The sequence below is a fragment of the Lepidochelys kempii genome, chromosome 16 (assembly GCF_965140285.1).
Source record: "Lepidochelys kempii isolate rLepKem1 chromosome 16, rLepKem1.hap1, whole genome shotgun sequence".
NCBI classification, from domain to species: domain Eukaryota; kingdom Metazoa; phylum Chordata; order Testudines; family Cheloniidae; genus Lepidochelys; species Lepidochelys kempii.
Genome location: NC_136395.1, coordinates 5,988,183 through 6,013,317, shown reverse-complemented (window position 1 = coordinate 6,013,317; position 25,135 = coordinate 5,988,183). Strand labels below are relative to the sequence as shown.

The 25,135-nt window shown below is 50.6% G+C and overlaps 1 protein-coding gene across 6 annotated transcripts; it reads left to right on the top strand.

Moving 5' to 3' along the window:
* Window positions 1-2,066: 2,066 nt before the first annotated feature.
* FBXW5 (F-box and WD repeat domain containing 5) lies at window positions 2,067-24,233 on the top strand. 6 transcript variants are annotated; one of them, XM_073314130.2, is made up of 10 exons: window positions 2,067-2,125; window positions 2,769-2,884; window positions 4,555-4,772; window positions 8,081-8,238; window positions 10,438-10,612; window positions 11,420-11,568; window positions 13,641-14,130; window positions 20,819-20,966; window positions 22,267-22,479; window positions 23,195-24,233. In XM_073314130.2, the coding sequence occupies exons 3-10, from the start codon at window positions 4,580-4,582 to the stop codon at window positions 23,439-23,441; spliced, it is 1,773 nt and encodes a 590-aa protein (XP_073170231.1). In that variant the 5' UTR covers window positions 2,067-2,125; window positions 2,769-2,884; window positions 4,555-4,579; the 3' UTR covers window positions 23,442-24,233. The 6 variants fall into 6 exon arrangements, with proteins under 6 accessions (XP_073170231.1, XP_073170235.1, XP_073170232.1 ...); XM_073314131.2 differs by lacking the exon at window positions 2,067-2,125 and adding an exon at window positions 2,255-2,387; XM_073314134.2 differs by lacking the exon at window positions 2,769-2,884 and having other exon boundaries at window positions 2,101-2,125.
* Window positions 24,234-25,135: the final 902 nt, after the last annotated feature.

Genomic DNA, 25,135 nt, shown 5'->3' with positions numbered 1-25,135 from the left:
CTTTGAGCAGGGGGTTGGACTAGATGACCTCCTGAGGTCCCTTGCAACCCTGATATTCTATGATTGTATGAAAGCTCAGTATTATGATCTCCATTTTACCTATGGGGAAACTGAGGCACACAACAATTAAAGTGACTTGCACAAGGTCACCGGTACCTGCTATATAGGCAGGAATAGAACCCACCTCTCCTGAGTCCCACTTGAATGCACTATCCACTCGTCCTCACTGCCTCTCACAGACCAGGCTCTAACCATTGACTTTAACATTCCAGTCATGCCAAGCTTCCCATCGGGTTGCAGTAACCTCAGCTAGGCCACATACAGGAGCAGCTCCAATTCCCCTGGCCCCTAGCAGTGGTGTCCAGGCCGTGAAAGAATTTCTTCTCATCTCCCCCACAGTGTCTTAATTTTGCTCTTGACGTCCTGATTGTGTGCGAAACGCTGCACCTTTGTGTCCCCTTTTCACCCTTTGGGGGTTACTTTACGGCCCGGGTTCTGATTTGCATACTTAGAATCACAGAATCATAGAATATCAGGGTTGGAAGGGACCTCAAGAGGTCATCTAGTCCAACCCCCTGCTCAAAAGCAGGACCAATCCCCAATTAAATCATCCCAGCCAGGGCTTTGTCAAGCCTGACCTTAAAAACTTCTAAGAAAGGAGATTCCACCAGCTCCCTAGGCAACGCATTCCAGTGTTTCACCACCCTCCTAGTGAAAAAGTTTTTCCTAATATCCAACCTAAACCTCCCCCACTGCAACTTGAGACCATTACTCCTTGTCCTGTCCTCTTCCACCACTGAGAATAGTCTAGAACCATCCTCTCTGGAACCACCTCTCACGTAGTTGAAAGCAGCTATCAAATCCCCCCTCATTCTTCTCTTCTGCAGACTAAACAATCCCAGTTCCCTCAGCCTCTCCTCATAAGTCATGTGTTCCAGACCCCTAATCATTTTTGTTGCCCTTCGCTGGACTCTCTCCAATTTATCCACATCCTTCTTGTAGTGTGGGGCCCAAAACTGGACACAGTACTCCAGATGAGGCCTCACCAATGTCGAATAGAGGGGAACGATCACGTCCCTCGATCTGCTCGCTATGCCCCTACTTATACAGCCCAAAATGCCATTGGCCTTCTTGGCAACAAGGGCACACTGCTGACTCATATCCAGCTTCTCGTCCACTGTCACCCCTAGGTCCTTTTCCGCAGAACTGCTGCCTAGCCATTCGGTCCCTAGTCTGTAGCTGTGCATTGGGTTCTTCCGTCCTAAGTGCAGGACCCTGCACTTATCCTTATTGAACCTCATCAGATTTCTTTTGGCCCAATCCTCCAATTTGTCTAGGTCCCTCTGTATCCTATCCCTACCCTCCAGCGTATCTACCACTCCTCCCAGTTTAGTATCATCCGCAAATTTGCTGAGAGTGCAATCCACACCATCCTCCAGATCATTTATGAAGATATTGAACAAAACTGGCCCCAGGACCGACCCTTGGGGTACTCCACTTGATACCGGCTGCCAACTAGACATGGAGCCATTGATCACTCCCCGTTGAGCCCGACAATCCAGCCAGCTTTCTACCCACCTTATAGTGCATTCATCCAGCCCATACTTCTTTAACTTGCTGACAAGAATACTGTGGGAGACCGTGTCCAAAGCTTTGCTAAAGTCAAGAAACAATACATCCACTGCTTTCCCTTCATCCACAGAACCAGTAATCTCATCATAGAAGGCGATTAGATTAGTCAGGCATGTAAGTGATTCTTTGACATTGATAGGCACAGATGCCAGCCATTGAGCAGCTGTGCACCAATGGGCCAGGCTGGTGCCTGCAGCTCAGGGCCTGAGCCCTCTGTCCCCAGCCCCCACCCAGGACCCAGGCGGGAGACGCAGGGAAGGACAGGCTTGTGCCACGTGAGTGCCTCCAGGCATGGACGATGCTGGGCTCTATGAGTCAGGCCTGGGCAGGATGGGGCCTCTGGGATGGGACAATCTGGCCTGGGGAGGTCTGGGGGCGTGGCTGCGGACCATAGAGAGGGGCTAGAGCGGCTCGGCCAGAGCGGAAGCGAGGAGCGGGAGGGCCGGAAGCCCGCGCCGTGGGGAGGAGCCGGGGCCGGGGCCGGGGCGCTGAGGTGGGAGATCTGGCCGGGGCAGTGCGAAGCTGGCCGGGGCCTGGCTCGTGGACGGGGGGAGCCTGAGACGGGGGGGTCCTCATTGGCGGGCTGGGGCCAGCAAATGGCTGCAGCGGGGCTGCCGGGGGCCCAGGGGGGCCCAGGGGGGCCCAGAGGGGGCGGGCGCGCTGCCCTCTGACAGGCGCCTGCCCGGCCTCGCCCTCTGCCCGGCACGGAGCTGCCGCGCACGCCGGTCCCGTGTGTGTCAAGCCGCTGGCGGAGGGTCGGTTATTTAACAGTCCAGCTCCTGCATTATCGCGAGGCAGGCTGGAAATGGGAGAGACTGTGCCCGCTTAAAGGGGCCCCGGTAGGGTGGGAGCTCAGCGTCTAGTCGCCCTAGACCACTGCTCTGTAGTGGCGGATGCTAAGACCTAGAGCCACTTGTGCCAGCGCTGGGGCTAGTGGGAGCCCTGCTGCAGGCTGGGTTCTGGTCGCTTGGGGCATTTGCATCGCTATCTTAATTAAGCCTGCTGAGCTGATGGAAACCTCTTTATACGGCTCCCTAGTGGAGAGGTGGTTTCTGGGGCTCCTTGCATCTTGCACCAAGGCCATGCTGTCTGCATCTGGGGTCATTATCTTATCAAGTCCCTCTTTCTACCTGTAGCCCAGTACCCATGACCGGTGCTCTCCTGTCCACATGCACAGGAGACGATGGGGGTTTTGCTAAGAACTACCACAGTTCCAAGCTTCTGAGGGGTTGTTACGAACTGTGAGTCAAAGGTATATATGCTGTTTAACCTGTTGTTCCAGATTACAAAAAGTTCTCAATTGGCTACAGCCTTTTACGGTCCATATTATTGTCTTTGAAATCCAGCTGTAGTCCATCAAGATGAAAGAGCAAAGAGGGAATATTGTCAAGCAGGAGAATAGTTTTACTTCTCATTTATTGTATGGCATTAGCCAATTCACTGGTTTGTGCCTCAGTTTCCCCAGCTGTAAAATGGATACCATTATAATAATACCTGTCTCACAGGAGTGGGGTGAGAATTAATGAATGTTTGTAAAGGTCTTTGGGATCCCTAGATGAAAGGTGCTATAGGCATGCACACTGTTATTAAAGTGTGGTGTTAATGCAGATAATTGAAAAAGTCTCAGGGCTCAATCCTTCTCTCAGTGAATCCAGTGGAAGCAGGATCAGGCCCTAAATGTGGAGCGGCAGCAGCAAATTCTGGCTACATGTGCGTACCCCATTGAAGTCTCAGTCCCCCATGGGCCATCAGCAGTGTTTGAACCTGGAACCTTCATCACCAAAGCTTAGATGTCTACCTCCTAAGTTAAAGGACAAGGTCCATTAATTGTCAGCAGTAGCAGGCTGGTGCCTCTTGTGTGGACCACTCCCAGAGCGAGAGATGCCGCCCACTTTGCAAATGTGTTCTATATTCCCCCACCCCCCGCAGCAGGGTAAGCCTCTCATGCGTGTCTGAGCTGACCTAGAGTTCGTGTCTGTTTAGATGCCAGTTCTATAATAGCCTCTGCCTTGGGCCAATAGCTGGGGGTTGAAACCCAAAATATAGACCTTTACCCTTCCCTGAGGAGGATAGATAACAAGGTTGTAAAGTGACAAGGTGGGTGAGTAATCGCTCTTATTGGACCAATTTCTGTTGGTGAGAGAGACGAGCTTTTGAGCCACACAAAGCTGCTATTATGGTCTCTCTCACCAACAGAAGTTGGTCCAGTAAAAGATCTTACTTCCCCCACTTTGTCTCGCTAATATCCTGAGACCAACACCCTGCATTACCACCCCACTTGGGGTTGGCCCACACAGAGTGTAGCTGCCTCCTACTGCCCCCAGCTAATAGATCTTGTTCTTTAGCTGACGTACTAGAAGCTGTGCTTTTGTGCTGAAAGTCCCAGAGTCAAACACTGCTGACAGCCTGTGTAGGGGGTCACTGTATGAATATGTACATGAATAACTAGGCCCATATGTGAGCATTTGTAGTATTAGGGCCTCTGTTTGTTGTGACCTTTCACATGTGAACAATTTCATAGTAAATGTTAGTGTCCGTCTCGGTAGTATGGAGCCTTAAAGAGTTGCTACCTTAAAAAATAAAAGTAGAAAATTCATTAAGAAGCCATTTCTGTTTGGGGACAAAAAACCAGAAGAAAATCATTAAGGATCAAGTCAAAGGGAATTTAAAAACAACGCCACAGCACACCACCAAATGTTACGGTACGAACACCAGTGATTGGTAATGTGAATTTAGAAATTTCTCACTTTCCCTATGTGTGTGTTTGCTGCTTCCTGTAAAAAGCTGCTGTTCCTTCCTTCTATGACTCTCAATAAGTTTGATCAGACAGGAGAACCTTGCTACTCTGCATGACCCCAACCTGGGACGTTTCTACCTTCTGTAACGAACAGGCACCAACTTCCCCACTCTGTTTATTTTCAGAGCCCTTTGGTGACAGAATGACAGTATGGATGTTGGGGATAGTCCCCTTCTCCCAGACAGCATCCTCTATGAGATTTTCCTGTACCTGGACCACGTAGATGTGCTCTCGGTGGGGTTGGTGTGTCGGCAATGGCATGCGGTGGCCCGGGATGAGTTCCTGTGGAAGGAGCTGTTCTATAGATACTACAGGGTCTCTCGGGAAGTGCCACGGCACCCAGGTCTGGTATTTTTAACTATGTTTAGTAAGTTATCAATTTTGCATTGTTGAAAAGGGCTGGGTTAGCTGACTGGTAGACCACAGTCCTGTTAATTCACAAAACAGGAACAGCATTGGCAGCAGCACAAGATTTCCTCCATGCAGCCCTGCCAGTTTGCCCCCCTCTGACCTGTAGGGACCCCATCTCTGACTGATGGTATTCTATAAAGGCCCATCCCTGGAAAGCTAAGCACTGAGATGTGTGCGGGACATGCAGCTCCCAGTAGATTATTTAATCCTTGGCCTCTTAGACAGGTCAGTGTGACATGGGCACTGGTCCATGTGACATGAACTCGGGATTGCAGTTCAGGGAACATCAGCCATCACATAGTGACCTAGAGGGGAAAGGGTCTATTGCCCATCAGACCCTGTTGAAAATTGTGGAATGGAATTTGCTGAAAATTCAGAGATTTCCCTCCCCTACCCCATCCATGTCTAAAATTTAAAGAATTTTTTTAAACCCGTCTGCAGACTGACAGTTTCTTACAATACCTAGACCAGGCTGCTGGGTGATTATTGCCCCTTTAAGAAGGGCATAAGCAGGTACAACAAATCTCATGTTTATGGTGGTGTTGTGTTATCCACTTGAGGTCTCACTTGGCCTTGCACCTGAACATCTTCAACCACTGGTTGAGGACTGGCCAAGGAAGACAACAGTGGTCCTTAACCATGGATCACCAGGTCATATTCCTAGTGTAGACAGACCCTTGTTGCTGAGAGGACTCAGGGACTGGGCATTGCCAAGATGCATACAAGTCCCACTTGGGAGGTGCAGGCTTTATCATGATTCTGCGGAACTCTGCTCCCCACCATATGACATGTACAGCAGCCATGTGCTCATCCTCCAGTTCCACTCCCGTGGACGAGAGTGGGAAATCAAGAGGATGCAGAGGCAGAGAATGCCTGACCTTCCTGCTGAGTGAGGCAGGAGAGTCATGCTGTGAAGAATGAGTGAGCAAAGAACCCATTCTTGGGGGAGGGAGAAAAGTACAAAAATGGCTGCAAAAATCCACTTGGCTTCAACCCTGCAGCCTTTAGGATCTGTAGCTCCAGCATGGGGCTGCTGCCTGTTTTCTGAACCCTGAAGGTTTTCTCTGTCACCGTAGACCCTTGGATAACTGGCTTTTAGCTGTAACCAGCATAAGTAAATGCAAAATGAAGATGTATTTAATATTTCCACGTTAGTTTTGTTTGACTTGTGCATGTGCTCCTCTAATTCCTGTTTACTCTGTGGCCATAGCTGGCAAACCTGTTTGTTAGCTGCTGTTATGTCATTGGACCCATTAGTGCAGTAGAGTAAGTCCAGGAATTTGGTTGGGTACTTCCCCAGCTCTGTGGGGGGCTGAAAACAAAATAGCTAGAGCACTTGGTGCACTGGCCTGTACTGCTCTCCCTGTGTGACATACCTGTGACAAGAGGCCGATATTAAAGGATACTGCCAACAAAATGAGTGGCTGAACTGGAGTTTCAAAGAGGTCATCCACCCTAGGGGACTGATGGAAAGGAGCAGAGCCCCCCAGTCTGGTCAGTAGGTAGGTCTGCCTGTGTCAAGCTGCCCCTGTTGAGAAGGGACTACAATGTCAGGGTTCCAGTTCAAACCTAGGGAGAAGCATCATGTCTGTAGGTCTGTAGGTTCAGTAAATGGGATCCAGGGGCTGCTGTGACTAGGAGCATTAGTGGAATGCCAAATTAGAGCTGTGACCCATCTAGCCCACTCTTCTGTCAAGCAGGGGCCGGTGCTGGATACTACAGAGGAAGGTGGAAGACTCCCTTAATGGACGGTTGTGGAATATGCTGCCCATGAGTTTCTTCCTAGCCCTCAGTTAGTGGCTGCTTTATACCCTGCAGCAGGAGAGTGGATATCCCTAACTTTTGAACTATCTGACATAACTATGGATGTTCTCATTACCTATATAAAGATCAGCTCCTCCTCTGAATCCTTGGCCTCATCAGTCCTCAAACTGGCCTGTGGAACTCACTGCCACAAATTATGCATTTGTTTAAAAAAAATCTTTCTTTTGAGTCTTAAGCTTGTGACCTTTCATTTTCACTAAATGTCCCCAGGTTCTTATATTGTGAGAGGTCCTGAGGTATTTTTGTGCACCTCTGTTGCATCTCCTCTCTAAATTAAACAGGCCCTGTTCTTCTCAGTCCCACTTCATCTAGAAGCCTCTTCAGACCACAGACCATTTCTGGACTTCTCATTTTTCTATCTCATTGTTGGCAGAGGGAACAGAACGGAACTCAGCATTTCAGATGAGGGTCCCCAATTAATGTATATAACTACCACAATAGTTGGACAATGGCACAGACGCCTAGGGAAGTCATGGAAGCTCCTTCACTGGAGGTTTTCAAAAGGAGGCTGGACAGCCGTCTGTCTTGGATGGTTTAGACACAACAAATCCTGTGTGTTGGCAGGGGGTTAGACTAGCTCAGTGGCTCTCAGCCTTTCCAGACTACTGTGCCCCTTTCAGGAGTCTGATTTGTCTTGCGTGCCCCCAGGTTTCACCCCACTTAAAAAATACTTGCTTTCAAAATCAGACACAAAAATACAAAAGTGTCACAGCCACACTATTGCTGAAACATTGCTTCCTTTCTCATTTTTACCATATAATTATAAAATAAATCCATTGGAATATAAATATTGTACTTCCATTTCAGTGTGTATATAGAGCAGTATAAACAAGTCATTGTATGATATTTTAGTTTGTACTGACTTCGCTAGTGCTTTAGATGTAGCCCGTTGTAAAACTAGGCAAATATCTAGATGAGTTGATGTACCCCCTGGAAGACCTCTGCATAATTCCCTGGGTTAAATGTACTCTTGGTTGAGAACCACTGGACTAGATGACCCTCGTGGTCCCTTCTAATCCTGTGGTTCTATGACGATGTAATATTCTTACTAATGTCTATCCCATTCCTTATGCATCCTAACATGTGGTTTGCACCTTAACCTCTGCTCAGGGCTCAACAATAGGCATTCATTGGACTCTCCATGGTGATTCCTACATCTCGCAGTGTGGCTTAGAACCCACCAATGTTTCTGAGTTAAAATCCTTCAAATAGATGTTTCCTTGTATTTATTAAGATGGTCAGAGAAAATCTGATTAGCAATGGCTGCGACTATGGCAGCCTTGTCTATACTTGGGCTCCTGCCATTGCTAATGCTAGTGAGAAATATCAAGTCCCTGTTATAGACAAGTCATGTGGCTTTATGGCTTCCACTTATGCTGAGCTTTGACTCCTCCCTCCTATCCGCATGTGTTGTAGCTGCTGTTTCCTGGTACGAGGACTTCCAGAGGCTCTATGACACCATCCCCTGTGTGGAAGTGCAGACCCTGACGGAGCACAATGACCAGGTCTTACACCTTAGCTTCTCCCACACAGGTTACCTGTTTGCATCCTGCTCCAAGGACTGTACAGTTAAGGTAAAGGGCATGCAGCTTTTGTTCTGAGGGGTTTATTCACTCATCTAAGCTGGCCACATTCAGGTTCCAGCTGTGAAAATCTTCCGTTGAGCTCTTATATGCTGACCCTCTCTGGTTAGTGCCGTCAGGCCTTCTAGTCAGGAGCTGTGGGGAGGGATTCTGGGGCTGAAACTTCTTAGTGTCCAGAAAGCAGAGGAGGCATGATGGGCAGGTCAGGAGCATCTGAGTTTGTGGGGCTTTGGGCCATCCGGACTGCTCAGTCTGGCCCTTCTCCGAGTGGCTGGTTATCACTGTGACTTCTGGGACTCCTTTACTAGACCTCTTTTACTTCCTTTACAGGGCTTAGTGCATTTCTTGTGTGATGTGGCTCTCCTAAGTGCATAGAAATCAAGGAGGGGAAGCAGGGGTTGTGGAGGTTATGGGCAGGTTGCATAGGGACAAGGGTTTGGCTGGGGAAGGAGTGGGAGTTGGCTTTGCAAAGCAGTCTCTGGATGCATAGACTGTAAAGCCAGAAGGGACCATCATGATCGGCTAATCTGACCCCTGCTCATCACAGGCCACTGACCCTTCCCCACCCGCTCCTGTAACAGACCCCTAATGTAATTCCCTTGCCTGAGCTCTCCCTCGCTGAGATTTCTGACCTAAGCCCCAAGCCGTGTGCTGTCACCCCAGCCTGGGCAATGATTGGACAGGGATTAGGAGAGTAGGAAGGGGACCCAAGAAACAAGTGAGACATAGACATAGAATATCAGCGTTGGAAGGGACCTCAGGAGGTCATCTAGTCCAACCCCCTGCTCAAAGCAGGACCAATCCCCAATTTTTGCCCTAGATCCCTAAATGGCCCCCTGAAGGATTGAACTCACAACCCTGAGTTTAGCAGGCCAATGCTCAAACCACTGAGCTATCCCTCAGTGGTGTGAACAGTTTTGTGGGTCTAGGTGTCAGGGCTCCTGACTCTGCTACTGACTCGCTGTCCCTGTGGGTGAGTCATGTCCCCTCCCTGTGCCTCATCTGGGGGGCTCTGCACATTGACTGGGTTCACTTGGCCCTAACCTGGGGAAAGCTGGCTGGGTGCAGCAGGGTCCAGCCTGACTGCTGAGGTGGCCAGTGGCGGTGTGGAGGTTGGAAGGTGGACTAAGTTAAGGCCAGGTATCCCTAACTAGACACCAACTCCATTGCCAGGAACCAGGGAATCCTGTCAGACTGCAGTGACTTCTGCTAGCATAGGGCCTGGGCCCAGCTCCAATCCCACTCGCATTGCACTGGGGCCCACTGCAGTCAGAAATGAAGATGGTCACAGGCCCTTCCCCCAGCCGGGGGATGTGACCAGTGTTCCCTCTAATTTCTTACGCACGTGTGCGGAATGAGTTTTGTTATGGGCACCAATATGAAGGTGATGTGTGACATGACCCTGTGTGACACATCACCTTCATATTGGTGCCCATAACAAAATTCATGTGGTGGGCTTGGGGCCGAGGGGTTCAGAGTATGGGAGGGGGCTCAGGGCTGGAGCAGAGAGTTGGGGTGTATGTGGGGAGGTACAGGCTCTAGGCTGGGGATGAGGGGTGCAGGCTGGGCCGTGGCTGCAGTGGGAAAAGAGGACTCTTCCCAGCCCTCTCTCACCTCAGCAGCTTGGGGCCAGGGGAGAGGTGCTTCTTCCTGGCCCCAGCAGCTCCAGTGGGGCTGGCCTGAGCTGAGAGAGGGGCTCCTCTCCCTGGCAGCTCTGGCAGGCCTGGGTCGGGCCGAGGCAGGGGCTCCTCTCCTCCGGCCGCGGCAGGTCCACGCTGGGGTTGGCGGTGAGGGGCGCCTCTCCCTGCCACAGCCCTGAGCCCCTGCGCATGGCTTAATCGGGGGCCACGCAGCTTAGAGGGAACCTAGGAAATGACCCTAAAATGAACCAGGAGGCAGAACTGAGCTCTCAGAGGAACAACTGTCCTGAGTGCTGCAGAGCACCAGCCCTCTGAGGCTGAGGGAATGATAGTAACGGGGCAGTGCACTGGTTGGGGCCAAATTCATCGAAGATCTTCATAGCAATGACTGCAAACCCTCCGGTTCCCTTCTGAATGGCTTTCTGGCAGCGAGGCTGGGGTTAGCACATCTCCATCTGTTTGCTTCCGTGCCTCCTGACTGGTGCTCTGTGAATCCTGGTTAATGACACGCTCTGAGTGAAACAGCCTGCCCTGTCCCCTTTGTCCTCAGATCTGGAACAACGAGCTGGCCATTTCCCTGCTCCACAGCTCCAACATGAGGCTGTACAACTGGAGCTACACCCAGTTCTCCCAGTTCAACTCGGATGACTCCCTCCTCCTGGTGTCAGGGGTCTTTGTGGGGCCTCGCAACTGCTCGTCAGGAGAGATCGCTGTCATTAGCCTGGGTAATGCTCATTTCAGCTTGGCTCTGCCTTGGTGTGAGTGTGGAACTGGCTGGATAGCCACAGACTCAAATTGCCCTTGGAAAGCTGAAGGTGGCAGGACGGAGGGGCTGTGACTTGGCCCATGGCTAGGAAAGGGACTGGATGGGTTTTTCATGTCCCTTTTTAAAAGGGACCTTTGGCAGACTCTGATGCTGTTGAAAGTGAGGCACTGATGCCGCAGTCAGGCAGCAGGAGAGCAGGCAGTGGGCAAGCTTTCCCCCACAGCTCAGTCCTGAGGCTACCCCATCTCCCAGCTCTGCCAATAGCCTCTGAGTCACAAAACCGTTAGCTGGTCTTTTCCTGTCATATCACAGAGCTTTGCTGATGAACATCCCTCTTGGCCTGGATTGCCCTCTGCTGCTCCAGTCCTGGGACCATATTAATCTTGAGTTACAGTATCTCCTGCTATCTCTATCCTGGGATCCCTACCCAAGTGGAGGCTTCTTACAGGGATGGATTGGCTCAAAACCTGTGGGCCCTTGTAAATCGACAGTGACGCTCACTGCGCCGAGAAAGAGAGAGAGCCCTTGTATGATGTAGGGGAATATCTTGGCTGCTAGTTACCATAGCGCCACTGAAAGGCAGAGTGTGTTGGGAATCCACACTGATGATAAGCTGTAAGAGGGACCATCCATCTTTACATCCACTCTGCTTCAGGGATCAGCTGGGCCTCTGACTTGAATCCCCGTCCTGTGGGTCCTGTCTCTTGCTTCACTGGGGTCCTTTCTGTGGAGCTGTATTATCCTCCCCCTTTCTCCTTCCCTACAGAGAACTTCACGCTCCTCTCCAGGGTGAGGAATAAACCCTATGATGTGTTTGGCTGCTGGCTGAATGAAACCAACTTGATTTCCGGCAACCTGCACCGAATTGGGCACATCACCTCCTGCTCTGTGCTGTGGCTGAACAATGCCTTCCAGGTGTGTCCCAGGGCCATGCTTCTCCAGACTCTGGGTTGTTTAATAGCCTGGACAGTTCCCGTCAGCTGGGTGTGAGACATTGACTCTCTGACATCACTGCTGAGCCCCCTTTTTGGGGACCGATGCCTTAGAGAACCCTGGGCACTGCCAACAGGGGTGAGGAACGGAGCACTCTCCCACGATCATGCCTCCTGTAGTGGGAGTTAGGGTCGTTCTGGGAGCAAATACAGTGATAGCATGAACTTGGGAGAAGGTTAAGAGGGGTGGAGAGCTTAGGCTCAAGGTAGAGTTGGCTCAAGGCGGCCCTCCAGTACCCCGTTGCCTCCCTGGCACAGCACCCGTTGCAGTGGGCACTTCCCATGTGGCTCTGTGCTGTCTGCTTCCATGCACTCGTGTTGTTTTAATGGGGATGGACACTGGAGTCCAGCCCAGGGTCTCATTCTGGAAGGGACCAGAGGATGAGCCATGGTGAGCAGGTGGGTTAAGAGTCATTGGATGCCTTGATGGGTCCTGTGAGAGCTGGGTGCCTAGGGCTGGAGTCTGTCAGCTGTTGCCAACCTGCCATCATATCTGGGTGCTTGGCCTTATGGGACACAGGTGCTCACTGGACAGGGAATTAATATGGCCACAGATGGGCCAAAGAATCCTCCTTGCTAGAGGAAATGAGGGAAGTGAATGTCATGTGACTTGTTGGAGGAAGTGCTGTCTCGCACTTTGCGGCTTCCAAGGAGGGGGATCCAAGCACTGCTCCTGCTCTGTCATGGGTTCGCTGTGACCTGTGGAATTCACTTACCCATTGTGCCTCAGTTTCCTCCTTGGTGAAATAGGGAGAACAGTTCCTCCCCCTGGGGGGCAGGTGTTGGATAGGGATGTTGAGCTCAGTCTGCTTGTTGCGCTTTGAGATCCTCGTTTGACAGGCACTATCTGTTTGTACAGCTCTCCTCATTGAGCCTTACTACAGCAGGCTGTATTGGCAGGTATTGTATTTCTATTGGCAGGCTGACCCCTTGCTTCTCCATAGCAGATGGGAGTATTATTATTAGTTTGCCACTTGTGCCCCTTCCCCTCAGTTCTTTAGGCTCAAGCATGCTCTATTCCATCTGCCGCCTCTTGCATCAGTTACTACAAACTGCTCCGGAGAAGGTGGACAAACACTGCCTGGCAGCCCATCGCTGTCTTGTTGCTGGCCCCGGCAGCCCTATAGAATGAGAATAGCTCCTTCATCTTTCACTGAGTGCTATGAAACCTCAGTCTTTATTATACAAGCACCAGGGATCTGTCAGTGCTGAGCAAACGTTGAAGTGTTAACCCTCGCAGCCCCTGAGAGGTAAGGATTTAATTCCCCCATTTTACAGATGGGGGGAAAATGAAGCCTGGATGTTGAGTTCCCCAAGTTCTGAGCCAGACCCTGTAAGTCCTTTTTCTACCCGTTAGCCTGTACTCCCTTTTTAATGGTGTTGACAATTTGCAGGCCCAAAGAAGTGGAGCATTCATGTCATTGGCAGCCTATGTCAGTGCAGATTGCGAGATGAAGCAGTCTGCAGGATGAAGTAGCTGCAGTGAAACCCTCCCAAAGGAAGGAAATGGAGAAACAAACTCTAGGAAGCAAATTGGTAACTGTTTTTCTGCTCCTAGAATGGCCAATCATGCCGAACCAGTGGTCAGAATAGAAGCTTTGTTCCTGAACCTATGTTTGTTAGGACAGGCGGTGTCAGCTAGAGGACTAAAGCAGAGAACTCTGGGTTCTATTCCCAACTCTGCCACTGTCTGGCTGTGTAACCCTGGGTAAGTCACTTCCCATCTTACAGGTGGGGAAACTGAGGCACAGAGGGGACCTGCTATACTGGCCCATCTCCAGGGAGCTCCATTCACCATCACTTGTAAAGTGCTTTGACAGCCTCTGTTGAAAAGCCCTAAAGGGCACAGTGCTGTTTAGAGAGGGCTCCCTCTCTCGAGGGTTTGGGGCTCCTATGAAGTCTGTTGTAGAAGTGATTCTGAGCCCTTTTGTGCTCTCTGGTACTGTTTGGTCACAGCGAGAAGGCATCTGCGCACTCTCTCCCCTCTGTTAACAGGGCATAGAGTCTGAGAATGTGAATGTAGTGAAGAGACTGTTCAAAATCCAGAACTTGAATGCCAGCACTATCCGGACAGTGATGGTGGCAGACTGCAGCCGCTATGATGCCCCGGACCTGCTCCTGGACTACAAGGAGCAGCTGGCTGCTGCTACCTCTCCCTACCAGGTCTTCGACCTTGGCAGTGACAGTGAGGAAGAGGAGGTGAAGCCCAAGCAGAAGGTGATGCCAGAGCCAGTGGCGCAGGCATCACCGGGTGGTGGGAGCGGGACAGCAGAGGATGGGCTGCAGCAGTTCCTGGATGACATCCTTGAAGGCCGTGTGATGCCCGTCCTGAGTGAGAGAGAGCTGGAGACGAAGGTGGCAGAGCTGCTTGCTAGGAACCGGACTAAACCGCCTGAACTAACCCAGCTCCCCACAGAGGCCAGTAACAAGAAGAAATACTTAATCTTCACCACAGGATGCCTCACCTACTCTCCACACCAGATAGGTGAGTAGCAGAGCTCTGCCTTGCTCGGGCTCCCACTGGGCTCTGACGTTCACAACACAGTCTGAGGGACAAAGCTGGGCAATGACAGTCCACTTGCTGACTCAGTGCCTTATTGTAAGTGAACTGCTGTTTTAGTGCAGAGGCTCTGGTCACCTCCTAGCACAGTGGATTTCTGTTAGGTGCCTTCTGTAGTTAAGGTTTCAAAACCGCTTCCATTATAACCCCTTTCCAAAATGCTTCCCACCAGGCTGTGTTTTTCCAGACTTGGTCTCTGGCCAAAGGTGAAACTTTCTGGGAAGTTTATGCAAAATCCTGTCCGCTGTTTTGAGATTAAAAAAAGTTCAACTCCCTAGAACTTTTTAATAATAAAAATCTAGCCACCCCTTGTATTTAGTTACAGCTAGAGAAATGTAAATCTTGTCATAGCCAGGGACCTGTCTGAGGGCTCGAGCCCTTGCTGGGTTTAAGAGCTCCGAGCGTCTGCAAGCTACGTACTGAGCATGCACAGCAGATGTATTTTTATTTTTTCTTTCTGTAGTACTTAGAAAACTGCAGGTGCAACCAGTTATATGGGAGCTCTTGGCAATGCTGACACCTTATATGTCTCTGATTCTCCCAGTTTGGCTTGTTCTCCTTGAGACTCAGGGCAGCTTGGAAGAGGATCAGCTCAGATCTGAGTGCTCAGACCTCCAGCATATTAGGGCTTTGCACATTCAGCCAAAGCATTCCCACAGACGGCACTCTCTAAGGTCTGGAACCCCACTTTTAAGTGGTCTAATTGTAGAAGGTTCAGTGATTTCCAGCCCCTGCCTCATTCCCTTGCGGAGACAGAGCCACAGCCACAACACTAGTGCTGGCAGCTGACTGCCAGAGTCCCAGGTGACAGCCTCTTTGGAAGGGGGCTTTCCCTCCACTTTTCCGTCCCCCATGCTGGAGCCTTGAGTGGGAAGAGCCCTGTGGGGCTAGGGCAAATGCTAGAGCTGTGAGGAGTGTCGCCACCAGGAATGGGAGTGGGGACAACTGATCCTTCCCCCACCTACCCCCTAGCTTCTTTTCAAAAGGTGCCTAAGAAACAGAGCCCAAGGCCAGGGAGGAACCAACCACCTCTAGTACAAGCAGAAGGGGAGGGAGTGGGAAGCTGCTCTTGGTCTCCCTGCTCTGCATCTGTGGTGAAGTGAACTTTGCATCTTCCTGGTTCCTTCCCCTGCCTGCACTCCCCAATTCAGCCTCCATCCCCTCCTGCTCTCTTGGCTCTCATCTGATTTTACCACCTGCCTGAGCCAGAAGGGAAGGCTTTCCAGGTTCTAAGTTTGTAGAAAGCAGTTAAGATGAGCCACTTGGGAAATAGTCTTTGATCATATAATTGAAGCCTGACTCCTAGTGCATGATATACACAAGGGGCAGAGTTAAGGTCATGTGTCCAACCCTAGCTTTGGCATTTTGTGACTTTATCTGTGCACTGTAACACTGCAATAATGTAGAACTAGCATCTCTAGGTTCCACCACCAGCAGGCTGTAATATTCTGCCGTCTGGTCTTGTGTTGGTGTTGAGAAAAGTACAGCCCATCCTCCAACTTGGCCTGACATCACCTTTTCAGCATGGGCCCTGGTGGCTACAGGATGCTCCATCTGGATGTGAGCAGTCAGGTCCCTTGGATCAAGGCTGCATATTGCATGCTGGGACCTGTAGTGTACATAGGCTGAAGCACCATGTGAAAAATGGAAAACAACTGCAAATTATGTGCAGCCCTTGGGCTCCTGTAAAGCTGCCAGCATAGTCTTCTGTGGGATAGTTATGGTGCCTTTGAATTAAAGGGATTTCTTAACTTGGAACTATTGCCTAAAGCAGAGAGAGTGATCTTATACCAGGGCAAACCACTGGCTTCTTCCTCTCCCAATGGCAGGCATCACAGAATGTTTGCTGAAAGGTTTGTGTGTAGAACAGGCCTCCTGCATCTGCTCTCTGCCCCAAGGACTTGGTATTTAAATTTACTTGCTGCATGCTTGGAGCACACTGCTCCGATGGGTTGGGTGCACTATTGGAAGTCTTACATGCCCTACTGGTGTGTCATTGACTCACGTGAGACCAGAGTTCAGTCCTGCTACCAAAGCTCTTGGCTTCACTCATCTGACCTGTGCTGCTCTCTGGCAGGTGCTTTGGTGGCTTCCCTTTCCTCCCATGCTGCAGGATTTCTCTGCCAGACCTAGGTTTGAATCCAGGAAATGTGCTACTTAGTCTAATATTCAAATGAAACCTGTCACAGGAGCCAGGGAAAAGGTCATCTCCTTTTCCTATTGAGGTCCAGGCAAAGTTGCGACCCAGGGCCCCTGTTATAGGCTCTCAGCTGCGTCTCATTTGGGCTGCTGGGATGGATTTCCCCAGCCACCTCCCAGACAGGACCTCAAAGCTGGAATTCAGCTGTAATGGTGCTGTGCTCATGTGGTAAAACATCCCTCAGGGAACCTATTTGGTGCCCCTTTGTGCTGTACAGAAAACAGGTGTGACTGGGGTCCTAGTGGGGGCCAGCTGTGGTCACTCAATTAGGGTGAACCGCAAAGAATGGGGCAGACAAACCTGGTGGATATTCCAATACTTAGATTTACCAAGCCAGCATAAAACAGCTTCTGAGTAACCAGTAAGGTAATAAAGAAGTACAAACAACACAGTTCCCTTAAAGTGATCCAGCCTCAAGCCTCCATCCAGGTACCCACATCAGATATGATGAAATTTATGTAAATCTTACTTCATCATATAAAAGAAAAGGTTCTACCAATCCCAAAGAATCGGACACATTATCTTCCAGGTTAATGAATATTCCAGATCTTACCCAAATACACGCTACAGCCAAGTCTTATTAACTAAACTAAACTTTATTAAAAAACGAGAGAGAGAGTAGGGTTAAAAGACCGACAGACAGACAGGAGTTCAATTCATTGAGGTGCAGATTGACAGCAGAGATGGTGAGCTTCATAGCTGCAAAGAGTTCTTTCAGAAATAGGTCATTGGACTATAACCTATGTCCAAATATCATATTCAGGGCGTTCCCCCAGCATAACTAGGAACTCAGTCTTGCAACTCAAACTTCCCCTGATGAAGCCTAAGCAGCTCTGAGATGACAGAATCAGGACCCAAGGACCTTTTATACAATGTCATGTTTTTGACAAGTTGGAGTTCAAAAGGTTATTAGCGTGACTTTGAAGGAGGTCCATCACCGGTACTTAGCTATAGAATTAACATAAGGCAGTTTGCTTGTTCCTCCACCAGTCACAGTACATTTCAAAGAGAGATGAATACCGAGAGATCCCATTTTTACAATCATTTCAATGCTAGGATGTTCTTTTGACCTCTGAATTATCGGAATACAGCATAGGCAGGGACTGTTGATTACGTTGTTGACCCTACTCATACATGTGTAAATACCCAAAAACACAAACATTCTCTCCCCACATGTCTTATGAGGGTTTTTGATTTTGCAGGATGTTTAACCCTTCCTAGCCATGTGTCACAACAGGCTTTTCATGTGACTCTGGTCCTGCCCACAAGCTGATGCATTGTGGGCACAATCACTGAGGGCTTGTAAATTGCCTTGATCGCCAGATAAAAACCACCAGGCACAGCCACATTTAAATAATAACAGTAATGCCAGCTCTCACAGTGCTTTTCATCAGCAGATCTCAAAGCACTTTACACACCTGGTTGGTACCCTCCCCGTGAGGAGTGAACGGGAAAGTGGCCCAAAAAGGCTGGCAGTTGGGGCACTTCCACACTTCTCTGTGCTTCTCTACACTTCAAATGCAGCTGTAGCACTTCAGTGAAGATACTACCTGTGCTGACAGCAGGGTTCTTCCATCCACCTCCCTGAGAGGTGACAGCTATGTTGACAGCGCTAGGTTGACGGGAAATTCTCCTGTGTGAACCGGTCAGTATAACTGTCGCTCAGGGATGGGGATTTTTCACGCCCCTAAGCAATGTAGTTATACCAATCTGATTTCCTAGTGTGAAGGCCTGAAGTGTGTTTTACTGAGAACTGGTAGTGGTGTTGAGTGTGATCGTCCCAGGACTGATCCAGCTTGGAGGACTCAGAGCTGTGGCTTGGGAGCTCTCTGCCAATTACTGAAGGGGTTGGTGCAAGATCCTTAGCACAGAGCTTCTCTCTCAAGAGTGAGTTTAAAAAGGTGTAAACCAAATGTCTGACTACACCCCCCCTCCCCCAACTCGGTTGTCTCTGCATACATATATTTGCCTTTGCAGGATGCCTCTGAGGAATCTGTTGCAAATGACTACAGTTAAGATTCTGTCATAGGTATTTTTAGTAAAAGTCTAGGACACCTTACTTGACCTCCTTTGTACAAGATTTGGTGCCACTACATGACTTTGGTTGTAACAATGATCTACAGTTCATATTAATAACATCACAAAGTGTGAGCAATAAACAAAGATTCACAGAAGGCTGCATCCTGTCCCTGACTTTTACTAAAATACACTTGTGGGGGACTAACCGTCAGTCAGAGCGTTGCCAGGGGCTGAACTCCAGCAGCTGCTCCAGTCCCGCCACTGCTCCTGTGGCAAGGGCTGATGGCTGCTGCTCCGGCCCCACGGAGGTGGACCCGGCCCCACGGGGCCACCGCTCCAGCAGTCAGCCAGCCAGCAGCTCTGCCACTCCCGGGGCTAGCCGCCACTGTGGAAGAAGTCAGAGGTCCTGGAAGGTAATAGAATCCGTGACCTTCATGACAGAATCGTACTCTTACAACTCAGTTAACTTGTTCCCAGGCAGCAGGGAAGGGACCTTCTCTCAGGACTGGAGAAGGAGGATCCTGGGAACTACAGGCCAGTCAGCCTCACTTCAGTCCCCGGAAAAATCATGGAGCAGGTCCTCAAAGAATCAATCCTGAAGCACTTACATGAGAGGAAAGTGCTCAGGAACAGTCAGCATGGATTCACCAAGGGAAGGTCATGCCTGACTAAACTAATTGCCTTCTATGACGAGATAACTGGCTCTCTGGATGAAGGGAAAGCAGTGGACGTGTTGTTCCTTGCCTTTAGCAAAGCTTTTGATACGATCTCCAACAGTATTCTTGCCAGCAAGTTAAAGAAGTATGGGCTGGATGAATGGACTATAAGGTGGGTAGAAAGTTGGCTAGATTGTCGGGCTCAATGGGTAGTGATCAATGGCTCCATGTCTAGTTGGCAGCCGGTATCAAGTGGAGTGCCCCAGGGGTCGGTCCTGGGGCCGGTTTTGTTCAATATCTTCATAAATGATCTGGAGGATGGTGTGGATTGCACTCTCAGCAAATTTGCGGATGATACTAAACTGGGGGGAGTGGTAGATACGCTGGAGGGCAGGGATAGGATACAGAGGGACCTAGACAAATTGGAGGATTGGGCCATAAGAAATCTGATGAGGTTCAATAAGGATAAGTGCAGGGTCCTGCACTTAGGACGGAAGAACCCAATGCACAGCTACAGACTAGGGACCGAATGGCTAGGCAGCAGTTCTGCGGAAAAGGACCTAGGGGTGACAGTGGACGAGGAGCTGGATATGAGCCAGCAGTGTGCCCTTGTTGCCAAGAAGGCCAATGGCATTTTGGGATGTATAAGTAGGGGCATAGCGAGCAGATCGAGGGACGTGATCGTCCCCCTCTATTCGACATTGGTGAGGCCTCATCTGGAGTACTGTGTCCAGTTTTGGGCCCCACACTACAAGAAGGATGTGGATAAATTGGAGAGAGTCCAGCGAAGGGCAACAAAAATGATTAGGGGTCTGGAACACATGACTTATGAGGAGAGGCTGAGGGAACTGGGATTGTTTAGTCTGCGGAAGAGAAGAATGAGGGGGGATTTGATAGCTGCTTTCAACTACCTGAGAGGTAGTTCCAGAGAGGATGGTTCTAGACTATTCTCTGTGGTGGAAGAGGACAGAACAAGGAGTAATGGTCTCAAGTTGCAGTGGGGGAGGTTTAGGTTGGATATTAGGAAAAACTTTTTCACTAGGAGGGTGGTGAAACACTGGAATGCGTTACCTAGGGAGGTGGTGGAATCTCCTTCCTTTGAGGTTTTTAAGGTCAGGCTTGACAAAGCCCTGGCTGGGATGATTTAATTGGTGATGGGTCCTGCTTTTGAGCAGGGGGTGGGACTAGATGACCTCCTGAGGTCCCTTCCAACCCTGATATTCTATGATTCTATGACTGCATCAGGAAACCACCACTGCAGTAATCGTCTGGTCCCGGTTAAACCTAGTTCCAAGGAGATTATAGCCGTTGAAAGGAAGTGTTTTGTGTTTGCTTTTGGAATTGCTCTGGCTGTAAACAGTGGGAGTGAAGGGACTAAACACCCCCATCCTAGCTGCAAACCTCACTGGAAGGGCACAAATGATGCTTTGGGCTGGTGCCACAGGAATAGCCAGCAGAGGAGAGTGCCGAGGGACTGATGCCCTGTACTGTACCATGACTCTCAGTCCCCACCCGAGCCTTGTCATAAAGGAGTCAGTTCCCAGCCAGGGTCCCCCATGTGGGTTTCCTCACTCCTAGCAGCTTGTAATAAGGTTTCAGAGGGACGCTCCTTGCTCTGGAGCCTGCAGGGAGCTCCCCTCAGTCCTTTGGCTTTTGAATGTTACCTATGAGTCAGGCAGCAGCAGCGCCCTCTTGCAGAGCAGACTAATCCCCCTTTTTGCCTCTCTTTCCCCTGAAGGGATTAAGCAGATCTTGCCTCATCAGATGACGACTGCTGGACCGGTGCTTGGGGAGGAGAGACGTTCGGACGAGTTCTTTGATTCGCTGGATCATGTCATCGACATCCACGGTCACATTATTGGGATGGGCCTTTCTCCTGATCACAGGTGGGTGTGGCAGGATGCAAGGCACAGCAGAGCAGAGGGTCTGCCATGGGGATGGAGCCACTGGCCACCAGCTGATCACTTTAAGTGTAGTTAGTGTGTGTGTGTGTGGGGGGGGTGGTTCCAGAGCTTGGTGACTTTTTTTATTTAAGAAGAGCAAAGGGATTGTCCCTTTCCTCCATGGACTCATTAATGCGTGTACACAGGCACAGACTAGACAGGCCCTTGGTATTTGAGATCTCTTCTCCCGGCCCCTGGCACAAAGCAAAATGCATGGAACTTAATGTGTCTATTAGCAGGGTGATAAGCCAAGTTGGCTCTGCTGGGGTCTAACCCTGGGTTCTGAAAACTATCAACTACAGCACTGTGCAGAGGAATGTCTCCATGCTGGCAGGGAAGTGACCCTGCAGCCAGGCACGGCATGCATAAGCTGCTCCATGCCAGAGGCTGCTGTAGTGGGGCACTGGACCCAGAGGGTGTTTCGGAGCGTAAATGGCTCTTGCATGTAATCATGGTGGTGCTTCGCTCATGTGCACAGAGTTAAACTGGTCACAGGATCTGGGGTCAGGAAGGAATTCCCCTCTCAAGCAAGTCGGGGAGAGAGTTGAGAGGACTCTCCATTAGCTCAGCTGAGTGTAGCTTGCTCTTGAGTGCAGGGACCCGGGGAGCTTGGGCTTTCCTCTTGTCTTGTATGTTTCTGTTTCTCCTGTGTGTGTGTGAGAGAGAGAGAGAGACAGAAGTGGGGGAGGGGCGCTTGATTTAGCCCACACCGGGGAAGTGGTGGCCAGGAGTCTTGGCTGGGAGGGATAGGAATGGAATTGGGGACCAGCCAGATGCTGATTCTAGTAACTGCATGCAGGAGCTGCCTAAGGAGATGTTTTCCCCATCTGTGTGCTCTTGTTCTGGCTCTGTAGCTGGGCCAGGCCCTCTGAGTGGCTGGCTCGATAGAGGAGCTTGGTGTATAAAATGAACTCTCCTTGGAGTTTCCCAGCAGCACGTACTTAAAGGCCCCTTGTTAGGCACTTGGGGGGTTCCGACTTGCAGAACTGAGCAGGGATGGAAATGGCTTAATTGAAATCTTAAAAATAATTCATATAAACATCTGTTTCCAAAACTCCAGGCTCCTGATCCTCCAGAGTCTGTAACCCAAACACCACGGCTGCGAGCTTGCACTGGAGAGCCAGGCAGTGAAACCAGCCAGTGCCCTAGCACAGCCATGCCAGAGAGGTTTTCTAGACCGGATGGTAATGCAGTTACTGGAGCAGTGACCCAGCAGTGTAACCTCTCCCCTCCTGTCCCCTAGGTACCTGTATGTGAACAGCCGGTCCTGGCCGCGGGACTGTGTGATCTCTGATCCCATGCAGCCACCCCCCATCGCAGAGGAGATTGACTTGCATGTGTTTGATCTGAAAACTATGAAGGAGGTGAAGCGAGCCCTCCGCGCGCACCGGGCCTACACCCCCAACGATGAATGCTTCTTCATCTTCCTTGATGTCAGCAGGGACTTCGTAGCCAGGTGCCCAGTGGGCCTGTCCCTCTTGGCCGCAAAGCTAGTGGGATGGGAGGGGAGAGAAACCCAGTTCCCCGGACCTCTGTGCTGTGCTCCTTGGTTTTTTGTTATAGAGCTAGGTCTGTGGCTGAGATGGGGTAGATTCTGCAGCACAAGGCCCAGCCTCGGAGGCACTCAGGCAATTCCTTCAGCAGCGCGACTTACCTGAAAAACTAGGCTTGTACCGAATGGGATGACTGCCAACCACGTGCTCAGTGCAGTGACGAGGCTAGCAGTCAGTATGTTATGCTGTCCCCGCGCTCTTGATTTGACAGTACTGGGTGAGGGAGCTCTGGAAGGTGGTATCTGGGGAGGAGATAGTCGAGGCTTCTGGTGGTTTGGGATTGTGGAAGGAGCATGTTGATGGGTAAGTTAACTCTGAACCCTAAAGATGACACTGATGAGTACCCATTGAACTGAGCAGCACAACTCACACCAGCACTACTGCAAACTCAGACAAACACCCTTGCATCGATTCCCCTTGGCTCCTTCTTGGAAAGGTTTTCCTCACAGCTGTGAGGGCTGGACACAAGCTGGGTCAGTATTTTGGGTGTAACCCCAGGCCTTAGGGGAGAGGCACCTGTTTCCTCCATATATTTTTGAGGCTTTTGGGGAAGGCGGGTTAGGGCCCCTTTCCCTCTGGCCGAGCTGGGTTCTTACTGGTGTCTTCTGTTCAATGCAGTGGGGCAGAGGATCGTCATGGCTACATTTGGGACCGGCACTATGACATCTGCCTGGCCAAGCTGCAGCATGACGACGTGGTCAACTCGGTGGTATTCAGCCCCATCGAGCAGGAACTGCTCCTGACAGCCAGTGATGACACCACCATCAAAGTGTGGCGCTCCCCCCGCACAGTGCGCATCCACCAAGCCAGGAAACCTAAGCCCCGGAAGCTGCTCTTCTCCTGGCTCATGAACCAGAAGAGCTGAGCCAGGCACCTGCTCATGCTGCTGCCTCACTCCAGCCACACCCTCTATTGTGCTTTGGACAGTGGGAGCGTAGATGGAGAGTAGCTGTGTGCAAAAGGTCCTGGAAGGATCCTACCCCAAGAGAGAACCTCGCGCTCCCGCCAATGGCTCGCATCTGACAAAACTGTTACAAACTGCAGCCTGTGAGCTGGGTCCGATCTGGGCCTTAGCGGGTCACTGCAGGGCAAATTCCCCGTCCACATCTCACCAGTGCTGCTAGGCGGTCACGCTACTTGCAGCCAAGCTTTGGTCACTGATCAGCACAGACTCTGGTGGCTTATTTTTCTTCGAGAGCTTGGGATCTAGCCTCACTGAGAGCTGTTGGCTGCAAAGCAGTTTGCCAAAGGGAAATGTCGCAGCACTGCTCTTGTCACAACTGGACTGTTTTAGTAGCTGTTTTATTGATGTCTGTTTGCAGGAGGCGCTGACGGTGTTACTGGTTAGCTAGGTCCTGAATACAAACTGGGAAGCAAAGAGACTTTCAAAAGAGGCGCTCGCTCTAGAAGGGCACAGCATTATGGCACGTGCATTGGCTTGCCAGCACTAAGATTCTGCTGACGGCAGCTAGCAACTTTCTGCCCCACGTCTCCACCTCGGGCCTACCAGAGCCCAAGGCAAGCCTCGGTTGCTGCTTTCCAGTAGCTGTGAGCCTGTGCATCTCCACCACTGGCTTCCACACAAGGGTACGTGGAGAGCTGGTGAGTCACATGGGACAGATCTTGATGAGCTGCTAAATAACATTAAGATGCTACAGTTGCGTTGCCTAATGTGGTGTTTTCCAGGCAATCCACTGCAGTGGTGATCACAAAGCTGAGTTTCCCCCTTCAATGAGGGCAGCTTATGGGCTAGAGTTGGCCATGAGTGTAGCTCATGCTGTGACAGTTGGAAACTCTTGGTATTTGGTCTGCAGGACATAGCAGGTGCCTATGCCATCCCAGCTGACACCGAGTTGCTCACTAACTGCTACCTGGCTGAGACCTGTCCAAGTGCTCTTTCACTGGGGGTGACTTCTCCCTGCTATGGTACTGGCCTCCCCAAGCGCCTTTAAGTTCTCATCTAACAAATCATCTCAGGAAACAATGAGTCAGTCTTTGCTGTGCTTGGTCATGCTGCACTCCTGGTCTCACCCAAGTCCCCTAGAGCTGGGTGTGATGAGGCAGCCTGGGGAAGCCAAGACTGATGGGGGCTTCTAAAGCCAGCAGTGGGAGATGAGGGGAAAATATCTCACTTCCAGTAGCTGGACCTGGTCAAAGCTGATCCCTCTTTAAGAACTAGTTTGTCTTTGAAAACAGCCCTAGGATTTTAACTGGGTGTCTGATCTAGGATCCAAATCCACAGGCCAGGATTTCTGAGGTGCTGGTAACCGCAGCTCCCAGTATCTTCAAGCTGCATGTCTCAGCAGCTTTGGACATAGCAGGCTGGAATTTGGAGGCCTCTGAACTGGGAAGCAGTGGCTGTGGCCTGCACAGCAGGGACGGCTGGGGAGGAAGAGAAAGTTGCGTACTTGTTTGTTGTCTGTACGCTCTGCTTTCGGTCAGTCCTCTGGGCTGCAGCCTCTGTGCTGTGTGGACATGGAGGGTTTGAATTCCTCTTATGCGGGCTGGCAAGATTAATAGTGTTGCTCCCCTTCCCCCAGCAGCAGGCTCCAGGGGCTC

What these genes read in the sequence shown, in the direction of transcription:
- FBXW5 (XM_073314130.2), top strand. Translation starts at nt 4,580, where the DNA reads ATGGATGTTGGGGATAGTCCCCTTCTCCCAGACAGCATCCTCTATGAG. An exon ending in GGCTGAACAATGCCTTCCAG is followed by an intron (nt 11,569 to 13,640) that starts GTGTGTCCCAGG and finishes CTCTGTTAACAG; the next exon opens with GGCATAGAGTCTGAGAATGT. An exon ending in CTACTCTCCACACCAGATAG is followed by an intron (nt 14,131 to 20,818) that starts GTGAGTAGCAGA and finishes TTTCCCCTGAAG; the next exon opens with GGATTAAGCAGATCTTGCCT.